We start from the raw sequence: 17,228 nt of genomic DNA, 5'->3' as shown, positions 1-17,228 counted from the left end.
GTATGTCTATTGTTACAGGATCTACAACTTCAGAGTATAAAGTTAAGAAATGTCTGCTCCATTTGCCAGGATCCTGATAGTGATCTAGACCATGGTTGCCAGTTCTATTTCCCTGAGCAAGTATGTTCCAGAAACCAGCATGGGCCTTCTTTTTTGATGCTATAATTAGGTCATTCCAGTTACCATCTTCCCAAGCTTTCTTAGCTTGTGCTACTGTTTTCGTATACGTTGCCCTATTGTCTCTTATTTTCTGTACGTTGCTTGATCTGATTGCCCCTAACCATTGGATTTTTGCTTCTTGACAAGTCTTGTTATACCATGGGTTATAAAATGTGTTTTTTGTACAATATGACCGCTCTTTCTTTTGGCAGTTTTTACTCAAGGGTGGCTTAAGCTTTTCTTCCATGGTATGATGGATCTCCGTAATTGGTATCTTGCCCGACATGTTTTTTGTGTATGGAAGGAGAATGGCCGGGAATATGATATAAATCTTAGTCATAGTTTCACAGTTGTCTGCTATAGATGTCCATTTTAAAGCTCTGTGATTATTACTGATAACAGGTTTTATAGTGTTCCCATTACCGGGGCCCTTCCCCTGTCTGTTCCCAGTATTCAAAAAAGGTCCCCCCCCCCAGTGTTAAGCATAGTGGGTTGTGATTGCAATCTTCTCTTGTTTCAACCTTTAAATCTATTATACTATTCCACATGTTAAAAATGGCCAATATATAGTCAATTTTGCTCCTAGTATTGCCTCTTTTAAAAGTATATGCACTGGGGCAATCTGACGGTAGCCTACTGTTACAGGCCCTTAATCCTTGCCCCATCTCAAATCCTGCTAGCTGTATTGCTGCGGTTGTGCAGGGAACAGAAGCACCGGCCTCCAATATCGGGATCTCTCAGGACATGTTCTCTTCTTCCAAAATGTTCTCAAGGCCCACTATTGGCTCGAAATTGCAGTTTAGATCCCCTCCTAACATTACCGATATATTGGGATTAATGAGCCCAATAGATTATCCAACTGTTCTATCTCTGGCGATTTAATACTGGATGCCCTCGGTCTATTATATTTGTTAAACAAGTAAACATCCGCTCTGTCAGGATTCTTTATTTTTATGCCAATAATGCCTCATTGTGGTATTTTTAGTACCTCACCTTCGATCTTTAATGAGATCCTAACCCTTATCACTAACCCCCCTGATGGCCGACCTCAAGCTGATTGAACTGCGTTGGCCATAAACGTTCTATAGCCCATTTTGTAGGGTTGTTCCAAAGCCCAGGTGTCTTGTAATAGGCATATATTATATTGGTTCATGAACTCCTGCCATTCTTGGTCTAATAGCTTTAATTTTAGTCCTGCTACATTTCACGATACTAAATGCTTTGTTGTGTGTTGAAGTTCTTTCCTAGTTTGTACAACCTCAGGTTCTATTGCTACATGGCTAAGTTGGAACTTCTCTTTAGATCTTGAATAACTATGTTCTATTTGTTGTCTCCCTACCACTATACCAGATATCTGTGTGGGTCAGAGAGAGCCCCTTGTCCCCAACATTGATAATTTGCTGCTTCCTTAGTCAGTCGATGGCCTCTAGGTCGTGTTCTGTCTCAGGGCCCTTATGTGTTTCTTTAAGATCTTCATGCGCTAGCTGTCTTTTACCATCCATTGAAATAGGTCTATTTAGCTTGAATCTTATCATAGAGCTTGAGTTTAGGGGTGCTCTTATTCCAATTAAATCAATTAATCGATCAATCTTTGGGACTGAAAGGTGGGTAATATTATATCAAAGGGGGCGTTTTTATTTGCAAGCCTTTCTGCACTTATTATATCAGAACGTATCACTGATAGGCAAGCACGCTTGTTTCTGATCCAATATATGGCCTTGTTTTTCAGTGAGTCCATATCCCTGAATGAGCAGAGGGTTAACTTTGGGACGTTAATCATGAAGGTTTTGTGCTCTATTGGTCTTGGCATATAGCAAGATTTGGGACTGACCTTACATTGCCTAAAATCAATGTGTCTTGTGTTTGGATGTTGCATCATTTTCTTTGCCTGGTATACCTCTTCTCCATTTCTATTTATTGTGAACCTTGTTCCAGCTTTCAACCCCCCTTTATAGTTGGGATTCATTCTATTTTCATCGACGTAGCTTCGTCCACTCATAGCTCTTGCTCCAGATGTATCCCCACATTCTATATTTACCCTTTCTTCAGCTGATTTCCTTCTCTCCCAATTATTAGTAGTCGTAATTCCCCTTTCTTGTGGCAATGCTTAATCATTCCCCACTAGGGTCTTATCATATCTGTGGGGGTGGGATACCCGATTTACTTCTTTGGGGGTTTGGTGATTAACCTTTAGCATTGTGTTGTAGACTTGTGCCCCCTTCATAGTATCCTGTTTCCCATATTTACACTAAAGGTCATATTACCAATTATTATTTTTAGATTTGCGACTTCTTCCTGCAAAGTGTCTAGCCTCTGTGTCAATTCTGAAATCAGCTGGGCATGATCAGTAACATGTTCCCCATCAATCGCTGTTTTCTTCTCCTTTAGGGGAATGGGGTTAATTTCTGTCAGGGCTTGAAGACCAAGGTCAGGTCAGGTCAAAAGTTTTTGTAGAGCGCAGCTTATCACCGCAAGGTCTCAAGGCGCTTTTGGCAGAGAAAAACAAGTGAAACAGTGCTGAGGAGATCATGTGAAAGTTTGGATGCATTGTAAATTCTGTAAATTGTTTTGCATATTATGAATTATTTGTAAATACTCTATTGTATTTTTTTCCTCTGGTTGTATATACACTAAAATTAAGTTGGTTATTCATGAAAATAAATTCTTCCACTAGTGTTAAAATAAATAAATAAACTAGTGATGTAAATTGAAAAACGGACCTTTATGCTTTTTTTCATACAGGTCATTTCTAAAATAGTGAAGTAACATCCTGTATTGGCAGTTGTTTTGTTGTTTAGTAAGCTTGGGCTCAGCCTTACTGGTTCGGAGTCACGACCCTGTGTCGTTGTTCGAGGAGATCATTCAGGCGGCGGCAGGCCTCATTTCGGGAACAGCCAGGTTTTAAGACTGGCCTGGAAGATTTTGTGTTCAGAGATGGATAAGAGGTGAGAGGGCAGTTTGTTCCACAGCCTTTGTTCCACAGAGAAGCGATATAGGAAAAAGAGCGATGGCCATTTCGGGAGGTACGAACACAAGGCTGGATCAGGAGTGGTTTGTTGCTAGATCTGAGCGATCTTACTGGAGCATACCAATTGAGCTTATTTCGGAGGTAGTTAGGACCAGATTTATACAAGATAGCATGTGTCAGACTCAGAATCTTAAAATGGCTTGTTTGGCGGATGGGAAGCCCATGAAGTTTTTTCAACGCGGGGGAGGAAGGGGTTCTGGGTGGAGGGTCAGTCTGGCCGCTGCATTCTGCAGGGACTGCAGTTTGGAGAGCAGATTTTCGTTGAGTCCGAAAAACAGGGCGTTGCCGTAATCAAGCCGGCTGATGACCAAGCCCTGCTCCAGAGGCTTCCGGGTTTCAGTGGGAAGCCATTTGAAAATCTTTTGGAGATTACGTATAATCTGGTAGCAGGTGCCGATAACCTGGCTGACATGATTCTTCATGGACAGGGAGTGATCAATTGTTATCCCTAGTTTGTGGATTGCAGGTTTAGGGGGAGGACAGGAGCCCAGTTTCGGCGGCCACCACTCGTGTGACCAGAATTCCTCGGCTTTGCCAAACATACTCCAAGCATGATGATTGGTTGGTATTTGGAGGTATAAGGGGGGTAGTAAAATAATCTAGCGATGTTAGCAGTTGATACCTGTTTGAACATTCTATTGTTGGTATACCCTCCACGCCCCCATCCTTACGATGAGGGTCTTCTGCAACTATTCGATTCATGTCTTATAATAATTGTCTTTATCTATTAACATACTGCTTATGATCTAACTAAGCTAATAACAAATGAAGAAGATTCACAAAGCCTGCCAAAGACACACATCATTTTTCATGGGTAGCATTGGTCATAGAGCCCAATGGTATTGGACTTGAAGTGCCTATAAAGATTTTTGGAGTCATATTTTGGTCTCAGAAGTGGCTATGAACTTCCTTATCTGTCCTAACCTGTAAATAAAGACCAATTAAATGTATAAAAAATCGCTCTCCCTGGACATTAAGTTTTAGTCCTACAACATTTGCGATCCAAAGACTCTACCACATTTTGGAGGGAGCCTTGACTGCTTCTTTCACAACCTATGGAGAGCCAAGCATACAAAGTGGGTATTTTGGTTATCAATGTATTGTCTGGAACAAGAGTTGTAATTGATGGTACACACCACGGGCACTGCCCAGTAACCAATGACTTGCCCAGAGAAAATTTCTCAATTTGTATAGAATATGTGGGAGCATGCAATCCATTTAAAACTTCCTGTCTCTAATTTCCTTATTCACTGGACTCTAGTCGCAAGCAATGATGAAATAACGTAGCTGTTCTACTGTAGTAAGTCATCACAGTTGAGTTCTGAAATCATAATTCCTGCTGCCATCAGACAATATGAAAAGCAGACATGTAGCATAATTGCAGCTGAAGTTTAAACAATGCATAAAAACTAAAAGTGCCTTTTCATTCTTATGGTCAGTGTTTCAGAAACAAACAGTTATGAGTACAAAGGAGAGATTTATGGCAACATATTTGTTTTTTTCACACTAAAAGTCATTACAGGAAAAATAGAATCTCTCAGGCCGTTTTTACACATTCTACATATCAGCACATAATCTGACTTACATTAAACTGATACTGATATTCTTTTGCAACAAATTACGAATAACTTGTTTAATGTGCTTAATTTCACACCAGATTCCTCTTTTATTCTTCAGGTCTTTGACCATACTACCTTGTTCATATAAAAGAGAAAGACACCAATTTAATCGATTTGCAGAAAGGGTGATGGTGTTTTTAATACGAAATACAATACCTGCTGCAGTGCTTACAGATGGAATGAGATTACATATGATACTCTACCAGCAGCATGATCACTTTTATGGCTGGGCCTGCAATGGAGGCAGGAACTGTACTGCCTCCCTTAGCGATAAAGTTCTACGAATTACCGGAACTGCTTAAATCTTTAATCATTAATGACTGTGTTTAAGTTTAGAATTTTCTTTTTACTTGCCACAGTATTAATTGCTCAACAGCCATATTCTCACTAAAACAACCATTTACATTTTGCTTTATATAAGGTTGACACAATTTCACATTATTTTAATAAAACCTGCTGATCTGTTACTCCTTTTTGCTAAATCCTTTTTACTGATTATCCCGTTTCATGCGTGGTTATTGTAAAATGTCAACCCCACTGTTTGTACGGTATGTATCTATGCACTTTTATATATTATGTAATGGAAGTTTACAAAATATTAATAAGAAATGGCACAAAATGTCTTTTAAGATCATTAAATATTCAAACTGCAAGTTCAGTATCTTTCCTTGAAGTACTGTTGTATGTAGCTTGTGCTTTATTGGCAACAACATTTTGATGAAGTTACAGATACATGAAATACACAAGACATAATTTGGACTACAACCCTGGAAAATAAAAATTTACAAACTGGCCAGTTTATGTTTACAAGTTTGAAAGGATAATTTTTATTATACATATGCACACTATTAAACAACCTATACAGTTAAAATACTTTGTGAAATAAAAGGCAGTCAACTACATTGTTTATTAAAACAAAATACATATTTATAAAAACACATAAAAGCAATACACTCCCTTGCTTAATTACAGAACAACATATAAAAGCACATTAGTATGATTCAAAACACATTAAAAACAAAAATAAAATGAACACCTTCATTTGTTTAAGAAACCTTGTTCCCAGAAATGCAAATATACTGGCAATAACACTGATTTAATTTCTTAGTAATTACAGAGCACACTTTGGGGAAAAATAGTTGGATGTGTTTTCTTAATATACAGTAAGAAAAGTTTGTGATGGAATTTGTTTTTTTCATGAAACTTCAAGCACAAGTTGCTGGTACAAATTGTACAATATCTTCTTGCTTCATAATGTTTTCTTTAAAATGAATTACATTTATTGGTATGAAATAAAACAGGAACTTGCATGCAGTAGATATCTATAAATGCTAGGCACGTGCAGGAAGCAGTACTTCTCCTCATTGGGAACCTCAATGCAAGGCTGGAACGCTTAGTGGGTGGCTTACACAATGGCCAGACAATTTAGAAGTACCTACGTTTGAATACCTCAGCATCAAGATACATAGCCTTCTGATACTTAAGGGTGAAAACAATCAATGTAGAGGAATTACTCTAAAGACTTGCATCTATGTTACATCAAATAAATTGTTTAGCTAAACAAGGGGCAAGGGACACATTGCTTACTTTTGACACCTTACAACCTGGTATTGGTGTTGCAGAAGAAAATGTATGCTTACCTTTGCAATCGCCCTTTTGTTTTTCCGCTTGTGCATTGAGTACATGAATAACCAGATTAGCAATGGGAAGTTTTGCATGCACACGAGAAAATCCCTTAATGGCTTTGTGCATGTTCTCTTTCTTGTTCTTGGACTGTGGTGTCTAAATGTAGAGTGTTCCATAACCCTCCACTAGGTTAGTGTACATGAATACCTCTGGATTCATATAACTCACACGTTCAAACAGCCACATTATTTTCATTGTTTGATAATAATGAGGCTACAGATTGAAGGAAACCTAGGGGGTATCAAAAAAGGAGGGCCCCCTGGGCCAGTTACAGACAGAAATCCTAGGACTCTGTTGTTTGTTCCCACACAAACACCCCCTTGAATGGAGGGTGTAAAAGTCCCTGACTCCCCTTTGTTCATACTGAGAATGTTTGGAGAAAATAACAATTAATTACATGAATCGGCTTCAATTTTACCATATATAATGGGATAGAGGCCACTGCATGGTGCTGGCATAGCAGGATTTTCTCTGTGCCTGGGGCCAGTGGTTTCACCCCTCACACAACAGGATTCTTTGAGGTTTCTTTCACTGTCATCCTTTAAAGGAAGCTCAAGCCTTTCGTTGAGTTTGTAAACATCAAACAAAGTAGGCAACTGAAAATTCTATATTACCCCTACAAACAGGCCCTGCATTTTGACACCTCAAACCTTATTTGTTCACCAAATATTTGCTTTTGCATAAGGCTGAAATTGAGAGTGCCACGTTATATCACAGGTATCTTTAAGTTAGTACAATATCATTGTACAATTTTTCATCCAGGTCACTATAGTATGTAGAATGTTTTGCATTTTTCTTCAATTGCATGTAAGAATGTATTCATGTAATAATTGTTTAACTTGTATATATGATGTGAACAGCATTCAAGGATTATTTCTGATTAGACCACGACTAGCTGTATACACCCTCCTGCAATTAGATACTTATATTTAATAAACATATTTGTTAATAGGTTCCTGAAACAATTTGTGGGACGACTACGCCAACCTTGAAAAATAAAATTACCAAATATTTTATAAGCATTATAAATAATAGAAAAATATGTTTCTCAGATATTTGTAGCACTAACACTCAATACAATTTCCTTTCCACAAGTCATGTTAAACTTAGTGCTTGTGTAAAACACTGTGAAAATATTATGATACAACACACTAATTGAGGACACTTTGCTCTAAATAATCAAAACAAAGCGTTTGCCACAAATGATCAGAGGGTGTATAAATGTCCCCAAGATGAGCAAATCAGATAAGTTTCCAATTTCTCAAAATATTTGCATATGCAAATACACTACAAATTATAAACAGGTATTTTGTCATTAGGCATTAACAAGTGGCATTCACTGAAGAAGCTTCTGAGTCAATGTGTAGAAATGTATTGTGTGATGATGGGACATTGTATACAATAGTGTACTCTTACTCATCAACTATTTAGAATAAAATACCTATTGCATTTATCTAATTTAGATAAACATGTATGTGGGGTTTAAACTTACCAATTTAGCCTAGTCTCAATCATGGAGGAAAAGATTATAATTAATTGGTACAATGGATACCTGCTTTCTGCTAAGTGTCTTCCTTACTAACGTGAAATCATTTCTCCTTCATCTGAATTCTAAACTGTTCAGTGAGATGGGACATCTGCAACTCCCTAAATTGCTTGCTGCAGTGGGTGTTTAATATGTACTTGAATGAATGTGAATTAAATTACACACGTTTGTAGAAAGTCCATCAGTCACTTCAAACAACCTAACAGGAACCAATTTTGAATGTACTTTGCATTGTTTCTACTCCTAGGATTTTAGTAGGGCAATGCTCCAGAGAGCATGTTTTAAAAGCATTAACTACTATTTTGTTTCAGCATAGCTATTCTCTGTTCCATAAAAGTATTTTTGCCTCAGTACTTTAATTCCTTTACAAACATGTAAAATTGCATTGTGCATATTATATGATTACATTTATAGTTATATATGGAGAAAAATAAACATGTTAACCTTTCCTAGCATTCCATCAGTTTTAATATGGTCGAGCAGCTCACACTACGATCAGGTCGATCCTTACGTAAATGAACACAGCAGCATTTTCCTAAAAGATAATAACCCCTGCCATTATATCACTCTTTAAACACAGTTGTCTGAGAACAATCTCTTGATCACTTCAGCTCATTCATCATCATTTTATTGAAAACTATATTTTACACAGAATAACACAAAAGATTTTCTGTAGACCAGACACGTCTTGATTAGTCCCATTTAGAGAATATTTTTTAAACTCCTCTGTAGCATGGAATTGTGAAGCAGGCATCAAATAATCAACTGGTTTACTGGTGTTGATTTCACCTAATACCTCGAGTCGTTGCCTGTGTACAGTACACACCAAAATGTGATCAAATTAGTCACATAAACTTTAGTCTGTTATTTCTCGAAGGATAAAATACTGTTAAAAAACGGATCTGTTCTATCATAGCATATTGCAAAATTCTTATTTAACACTGAAAATTAAGACCAACAACTAACAATATTTGAATTCTTAAGAAAGTAGTGTGCAATCTACATTTACCTGTTATTTTGTTTTAGGCACACCTCTGAAATAAATGTGCATTTCTGCATACTCCTGTAGATATTTCTTAAGAAGTCAGACTTCACAATAGACATAGCAATAGTTTAAAATACTGCAGAATAGATGCAGAAGCATTAAGTAAATTTGCAGAAGCAATTAGTAAATAATATACTTGACTAGCAAGTGTATATCTATTTTTTTTATAGTAAAGATGAACTCTTCAGAAAACTCTTTTGACATGTCCAGCTGGCCGGTTAATGCAGATGTTTGAGCTCTTCAAACCCCTTTCCTATGGTATACTATTGGAATTCCAAACTCTGCTTTAGATTTTCTAATTAAAGCTTTAATATCCTAGCATCCACTTCTTGCTTTTGATTAAAAAGTTATTGTTGATTGCTAAGTGCCATATTACAGATCTCTGCATACAATAATAACTGAGAACAAACATTCAAGCATTATGCATGAGGGATGAAGGAGTGACAATGACATGTCAGGTACCATTAAATACATCATGAGATGATTCCAGCACAAAAGAAAATGTGTGTTGGTAATCTATGGGGAGTAAGCAACCATCATTTGAATGTATCAGTGAGCTGATTGGTGAGGACATGGGAACGCTCAAATTAGCCAGTTTCTCAAATTCTTGCAAGTTGTTTGGGATGCAGCATGGTTGTAAAAACATATGATTTCCTCCCTTCTTATCACAACAAATCGAAATAAAGGAAAATACAAGCTTATTTCTAAAAACCATGGTTAGCTTAGTGTTAAGACTGCATTAGAAGAAATACAGTAGCACTACTTACAGTTTATCACAAGGGTTTGATGAACCAGCCGCATTGTTTATACAAGCAATTGTCTGACAATGCATTAAAATAGATTTTCATATCTGCTTAGTTTTAGGGCATTTAAAACAGTCTGTTTCTGAAGATAAAGGTGATCTAATTTCATCTATATAGTAACGTATAATAATGAACTTTTATATGCATAATTCCAAATAAAAATATATGCTGATTCCATATAAAGTAGAAAGGTAACGTCATGCTATCAGGATTACTGCTTACAAAACAAAAGTAAAATGAATTTGCACGTAACCTTGAAGTCAAACAAATATGTATGCATTTCATACACATCTTCCACTGTGTAGTTGTGCATATTAGTATGCACTAGAAATCGAGAGAAATCCTCTCAGTCTTCCAGGAGATTGTCTTGCTGGGAGTACTATGGTTGTGATAACAGTCTAACATCCCTTGCCTTTCACCCTGCACACCATCCACTATTTGGAAAGATCCTTGAGAATCCCAGTGTAAGCAATGCAGTAACCGTGCACGATGACAATATTCCAAGAATACAAAGGCATAACCATCAAGATTCTTAATAGGGACCCATAGAGGCTTGAGTCTTCAACTGAGTCTTTGCATCGAAGGCTAAAGCATCTTGTTTCCTTGTGTCAGATGTAGTGACTGGATATTAAATGCAGGAATCTCTGCTTTCCATTTCATCTGCAATCCAGTGATTTCTTATTCTTGCAAAGACTGCCATTATTTTTAATTCTCAGTCTTCGTTGGCTCTGCCTTCATTGTTCTTCCCTTTTTTGCCTTTAGCTTATATGATTCACCTTTTTCATCCTTTGTTGTTGTGGATAAAAATGCAGAGTGAATGTCAAGTCTGGAAGAAGAGTTGACCATGTAAAACATCTCCCTTCATGCAACCCCTGCTGCTAGTAACACACTCCTTTGTTCATTTAGTAGGAGACATGGTTAGTCCAATTAGCAGCATCAGCAGCAAATTGTGAAAGCATCCACAGTCACATGCAGCTTCTTCTTTATCAGTCCAAAAACTGCTCATTCAAATTTGCATGGCTTTGGAGCCCTTGCTTCATCGCATTAAAATTCAGCGTCCAATGGCATCCAGTAAAAAAGGTCAATATATTATTGTTTTATTTTTACAAAAAAGAATGTCAAAATATATCAAGTTAATATGTACACACTTCATGCTTGACTGTTAGAGTTCACTGAAAGAAAACAGAAATGTAAATATAGTTAAAAACAGACATTATTAACGGCTATCATATTGCATTTGAAGAATGCTTTTGAATGTTAGCTACTTTATAATATCATTAATGAAGACACTGTCATATTAGATGGCAAGGCTTCTTGTAACCAATAAGCAAGACATACATTCCAGCCTGCCCGATTCAAATGGTAAACTACTGATTTCAAGGATAGTCTCCCGCCTCCCGATTCCTGCACGCAGAAACCCAATTCAGATTTCCGAATCATGATCTGCTGGAAACAAGGCAGCTTGAGCTTGGAAATATATATATCCTTAGCCTGAATACTTTGTCCTTAATTCTTGGAGGGGGAATGTGGGCGCGTGACAGCCCTCGACATTTTAATTTTGGCAATTTTACATAGTGCATACAAAAAAGAGTTTAGAATTCTGATTTTGTTTGGGCTATGTTATTGAACTGCCAACAATGAAATGCTGATTGTCACCATACATGCTATTAGACCAGATTCAGACATATTGGCTTTGCTTCAATCTAAGTCAATGGGGAAAATACATTCGACCAAATATTTTTGAAAATCTCCCACTTGCTTGCTCTAAAATGTTGCCATGTATGAGAAGAACACAACTAAATGCATTTTCCACGGATGTATGACATTACAATGCATGCTTTTACCACGCATGCCTTTCCAACGCGGTTTTTACAATGAAAACCTTTACAACGCATAGCGCATTGGGGTGCTGGATAGTGAATAGTTTAATTTACTATGCCAACTCCAGTCCCCGTGGACACTAGGGAAGGTGTTGGATAGTAAATTAAACGTATTCCCTATCCTAGAGCGCCCCCCCAGCGCAATGCGTTGTAATAGTTTGCGTTGTAAAAGTTGCGTGGTAAAAGCACTGCGTGGTAAAAGTTGCGTTGTAAAGGATGTTTCCCATTTTCCACTCTTTATATATGCATAACTTTAATTTGTCTTCTCTTCCACCATGTTAACTATAGACAACATGCGGAACTCTACCACAGCAAAAAAAAAGGGTATATTTAGTCTACCTAAAGCATTTATATAGCATAAAACATTATGACCTCATATTCAATGCTTTTTACTACCACTCAGCTGGGAATATTCACTTAAATGCGTTTGAGCAGTCATTAACAATGGGATGAGGAGCCAGGGCACAAGGACGGAAATTCAAAGATGGCTGCTGCAATAGGAACCGAGAAAACAATATTGTACAGTCTAGTATTCTTCAAGGGAGTAATTCCTGGTCCTGGGGACAAAAGACAGAGACCAACATGCAAGAAGAGAGGAGGGAACAAGGACAAGAAGCAGACCAGGAAATCACCTGAAACAAAAGAGAGAACGAAGACAGAAGCATTCAAGGAAGCCACCTGAAAGGAGGTAAGACACCAGGACCGAGAACCCAGCGCAACCCGAAGATGTACTCTATGGTGCAAGGAACTGGCAGGTTTAAAGCATATGCTCACCCGGCAGCCTACAGGAAGAAGGGACTGAGGTCCAGTTTACCACAGTCCCATGGGAGGACTGTGGGCTCAGGCAAGTGCAGTGATCAACATTTCTGCACTGAGTTGATTGGGGCACAAAGGAGTGAAAGTTCCCTTGCATAGCCAAGAACAAGGAAGCACTTCACTATACCTGCTGCACTAGGGGAAAGTATAGACCGGCACTAAGAGTGGAGTTCTACTTTCAATCATCACATTAGAGCAATTGGGTAAATGTGCACCAAGACTCCTGTGTGTGTGGTCAATGGGTTGGGTGACGGTGTAAACACCCAACCCATTGACCACAGTGTATACAATAGAAGTGTATCCTAAAGAATAGTGTGTGTTAATTTTCTCTAACCAAGGGAACTGAAGTCTTCCTGAATTGGCCTTGCTGGTGACCTGGAAAAGATGAAGGAACAGAGAAAAAACCCAATTGTTCCCTGACTATACAAGTTAAAGACCACCACCACCACCCCACCCCTTTTCCTGGAAAGGGGAAAACTGTATTGGCCAGTAAATTAATAAAAAAGCTTTTTCAACTAATATTTATGTGTCTGCCATCATCGTAAGAACCCATGACAGTGGTGTCAGTAGTAAGATTATACAATCACTACCATGTCACAAAGAGTGTCAGTGGAAGATATTATCAAGCAATTAGCCTAAGGACAGATACATTTACAATTGATAGTGGAGCAACAGGTGCAGACAGCCCAACAGGATATGGAACAGTTACAGACAGCCCCCACAGACCAAACCACCCTACTTACTGCTAAACAACACACACAGGATATGGCCATTTTGAGTCTAACTGATGTTATTGCCAGCACTTGAGTTCATCCTAAATAACCCTGTTCTGTTTTACTAAAATATCAGGCAGGGGAAACTTCGAAAGGGTAACTGCTATAGCTGCCTGGCCTCCAGAAAGATGGGGACAATACAAAACCCCGTTGTCTGAAGATCTGCAGCCAGCTTATCAAGCAGCCAATCCCAGATGTTATATCAAGAGGTACAAATAAAAGAAATCATATTGCTAGAAATTGCCCTCATAAACCCAATAACCCGAAGCATATGAAGATAGGCTATGTAAGGGGTAACAACTTTTGTACTGGGCCCACTGATGACTCCTATAAAAACAATTGTGAAAGTAAACCATCGAGAGGAAACAGCCCTACTGGAGTCACCATTTTTCTGTAATAAACCAAAAAAAGGATAGAACCAGATCAGCTAGAACTGGGGCGGGAGGGGTCGATCTGTATGGCCTATGTTCATGAGGTAAGAGAATGTATCCTACCACTAAAGTATACCTAGAAACAGATGAGACTATGGACATCATGAGGATGGGAGTAATTCCCGATTTGATGTAAGACCTTATTTTGGGTACAGATCGTCCCTTCTTTTTTCAGAATTTGAAAACTTATTCTCAGAATACAGACTAGGCAAATTGGTGGAATGAAGCACCCTCACACAATAGTAAGATTCAAGTAACAGCCCCTGAGATAGGAAAATCAGGACAGAGAACTACCTAGCTAGACAGGTGTATTCCAGCCGTTTAGCTAATGCCATGTATCCTGTTTTGACAGATACAACATGGGAACACTATTGTAGCTTTAGAGCAGCTCAAAAACACTACCCCATCCTGGAATAAGCATGGAGGCAATCAGTTGATATTAAAGAGGAGGATAAGGTGCTACCCTGTTTTTGGTGAGACAAATGGGCTCTTGTATCAGATAGTACATAGTCAAGGGGGAAAAGTTACACAATTACTAGTCCCAAAACCTATTAGAGAGCAGGCATTACATCTCACTCATTGTCAGATGGGAGGTGGCCACTAGGGCTGAGGAAACACTGAGGCTAATCTTCTTCAAAACGTCTATTGACCAGGAGTCTATGTGGACATTGGGAAATTCTGTTCTGCTTGTGAACTTTGCCAACTATATAATGCTCCCCATCTACCCCGGGCCACACTATATCCCTTACCAATTATTGACGTCTGATTCAAGAAGGTGTGTAAGCAACTACAGGAGGCACCCGTAGTCCCAGTGCAGACCTGGTAAATATGGGAACATATAACAGTGTCTCAACGGGAATCAATAAGGAGATAAACTTAATGAGCTAACTGAAAAATAATTCAAGAAGGTGGGCATGGATTTAATGGGGCCTTTAGTACCTTCAGCCTGGGGACACCAGTATTAGTTGGTATTAGTAATCTATGCTTCAAGGTATCATGGAGCAATTCTGCTGACCAGCATGATGATCACTACTGTGATCCAAGCAATTATTATATTGTTTTCAAGATTAGGATTCCAAAAGAGTTTCTCGCTAATCAAGTAACCCACGTTCATATAAAAACGAATGGCCCAAATATGTACGTTATTAAGTCAAATACGTACATCTGTCCATTAACCGCAGATAGACTTGTTGAACGGCATGATAAAACTTTTAAACATTTGTTTTAAAAGACCTCTGAGGACTCTAGGAAAAACTGGGATAGGAAGGTCCAACTGATCTTGTTTGCTATCCGATGTCCTTCCCTAGAGTCTAAAGGATTCTCCTCATTTGAAGTAGTTTTTGGGATACAATCCCATACGCTCTTGGATATGGCTGTGGAACACTGGGAGTCATAAGAGGGTGATGAACATATTCTGTAACATTATGCTGTGAACCTAAAACACACCCTTTCTACATTATGGGACAAAGTCAAAGAGAATCTAGAAAAAGCATCAATAGGCCAGACACGAAGTGAATACAAAACTTAGAGAGTTTAAACCAAGAGATCAAGTGCTTTTAACTGACTATGCACCCTTTTTTTGACTTGCATAACATAAAAATACAAATCCCCGTATTTTACGGTGATTTTTAGCCAAGCAACCTTTTGATTCCAGACCAAACACGGAGTAGGGAACTTGTCAATGAATGTGGAGTTCTGTTCCTGACATGCTACCAGGATTGGCCCAATCGGTCACTCCAGGAAAAGAGGATTCATGATCGGGAGCCAGGGTATGAGGATGGAAATTCCTAGATGGCTGCAGCAATGGGAGCCAAGAAAACAGCAGTGAGAGTTCTAGCAGTCTGACATGAATCCCGGAGAGTGCTGGTGAGCACTTGCGGGTCCTGGTCACAAAAGACAAGGACCAGCATGCAAGAAGAGAGAAAGAGAAGGAGGACAAGAAGCAGACAAAGCAGCTGCTTGAAAGGTAAAGTGGGAATGAGAACAAGAAGCAGATGAAGTAGCCATTTGAAAGGAGGGAAGATGCGAGGACCAAGAGCCCAACTCGATCAGAAAATGGAATCCATGGTGGGGGGGTACCGGCAGGTTCAAACCATACGTTCACCCGGCAGCCTACAAGAAGTAGGTGCTGAGGTTCCATTTACCACGGTCCCAGGTGAGGAATGTAGTCTAAGGCAAGTGCTGTGGTTGAAATTTCTGAACTGGGTTGATTGAGGCGCAAAGCAGTGAGAGTTCCTGTGCACACCCAGGTACGAGGAAGCACTTCACTATACCAATTGCACTAGGGGCAAGTATAGGCCGGTACTAAAAGTGGAGTTCTACTTTCTATTGTTGCAGTAAGGAAATGGGGGAAAAATGCATCCAGACTCCTCTGTGTGTGGTCACAAGTGTTGGGTGACGGAGTACATTTACCAATACGATAGGAGAGTGTCCTAAAGAATAGTGTTTGTTTACTTTCTCTCCCGAGGGAACCGAGGTCTTCCTGAATTGGCATTGCTGGTGACCTGAAGAAGACAAGGGACCAGAGAAAAAAACAGATTGTGCTCCAACTGCACAGTTAAAGACTACCCCCAACCCTCTTGAAAGAGGAACACTGCACTGGCCAGTAAAAGAATGCATATTTTCTTTCAACTAATATTGGTGTGTCTGCCGTGATTGTAAGAACCCATGACAAATAACTGCGCTTTTTTTGTGTACTGTATATAAGTAACAAAGACTGGCTTTCTCAATCACCAGTGAGTTTTGCATGCAAGTTTTCTTGCATCAGTCATGATGCTCTTTCACCTTACTAAACTCTCAACTGATGGGCTTAGATATTTCCAGGGCTGTTGATGGTTTGCTGCTTTATCTTGCAACAATCTAATAAAAAAAATATACCTGATTCCAAGTTGTTAGTTGTGTTAGCATGTGAGATGTCTAGTGTGGAAATCTAAAATTCCCAAACAGTTCTTCAATTCTGATTAGTATGTACCATAAACACAGGGTAAAAATAAACACCGATTCTGTTTTTTTGTTTTCTTTACTATCACTTGCAGGGACTATAAAGTATTTTGTCACCTCAAGCACATCACAAAGACAAGCAGGTTGGAGAAGAACATTGCAAATGTTAAACCAATCAAAAGTAGCCATCCTAAAGAATTGTGTTACTGATGTATTGGTTACGGTTTTCACGTAAATTACAATAGATCATAAGCTCGCTTTACCCTGTTCCCCCCAGTATCCATAAGCAAGAATGTGATGCAAAATGGCTCATAATGGGTGGATAATATGTTAGTGTTCAGGAAGATAACTTGCAGGCAAAAAACAAGATGTGTAAGTATTGCCCCCATTCTGGTCATCTTACAGAAGTTCTATGATGCAAGAGAGTATGTTTAAAAGTAACGTATTCATACTATACATGAAGACGCGTAATTCTGAATTTGCACAAGGAAGGTTATTTAAT

The 17,228-nt window shown here is 38.7% G+C and overlaps 1 protein-coding gene across 6 annotated transcripts in view; it reads right to left on the bottom strand.

The window, feature by feature from the left end:
- Nucleotides 1–5,603: 5,603 nt before the first annotated feature.
- LOC147702888 (uncharacterized) overlaps nt 5,604–17,228 on the bottom strand; it is a 353,529-nt gene continuing 341,904 nt past the window's right edge. For 4 of the 6 annotated variants that reach the window (XM_086931471.1, XM_086931470.1, XM_086931474.1 and 1 more), the window contains one exon: nt 5,604–10,672. In XM_086931471.1, the coding sequence (XP_086787597.1) occupies nt 10,592–10,672 (81 nt within the window). In that variant the 3' untranslated portion in view covers nt 5,604–10,591. Of the gene's footprint in view, nt 11,059–17,228 lie in introns of all 6 variants that reach the window. The other 2 variants (XM_086931472.1, XM_086931475.1) reach the window with 1 other exon arrangement.

This window comes from Lissotriton vulgaris, chromosome 7, assembly GCF_964263255.1.
Source record: "Lissotriton vulgaris chromosome 7, aLisVul1.2, whole genome shotgun sequence".
NCBI classification, from domain to species: Eukaryota; Metazoa; Chordata; class Amphibia; order Caudata; family Salamandridae; genus Lissotriton; species Lissotriton vulgaris.
Note: the sequence above shows the minus strand (reverse complement) of the source record. Positions and strands in the feature narration are given on the sequence as shown.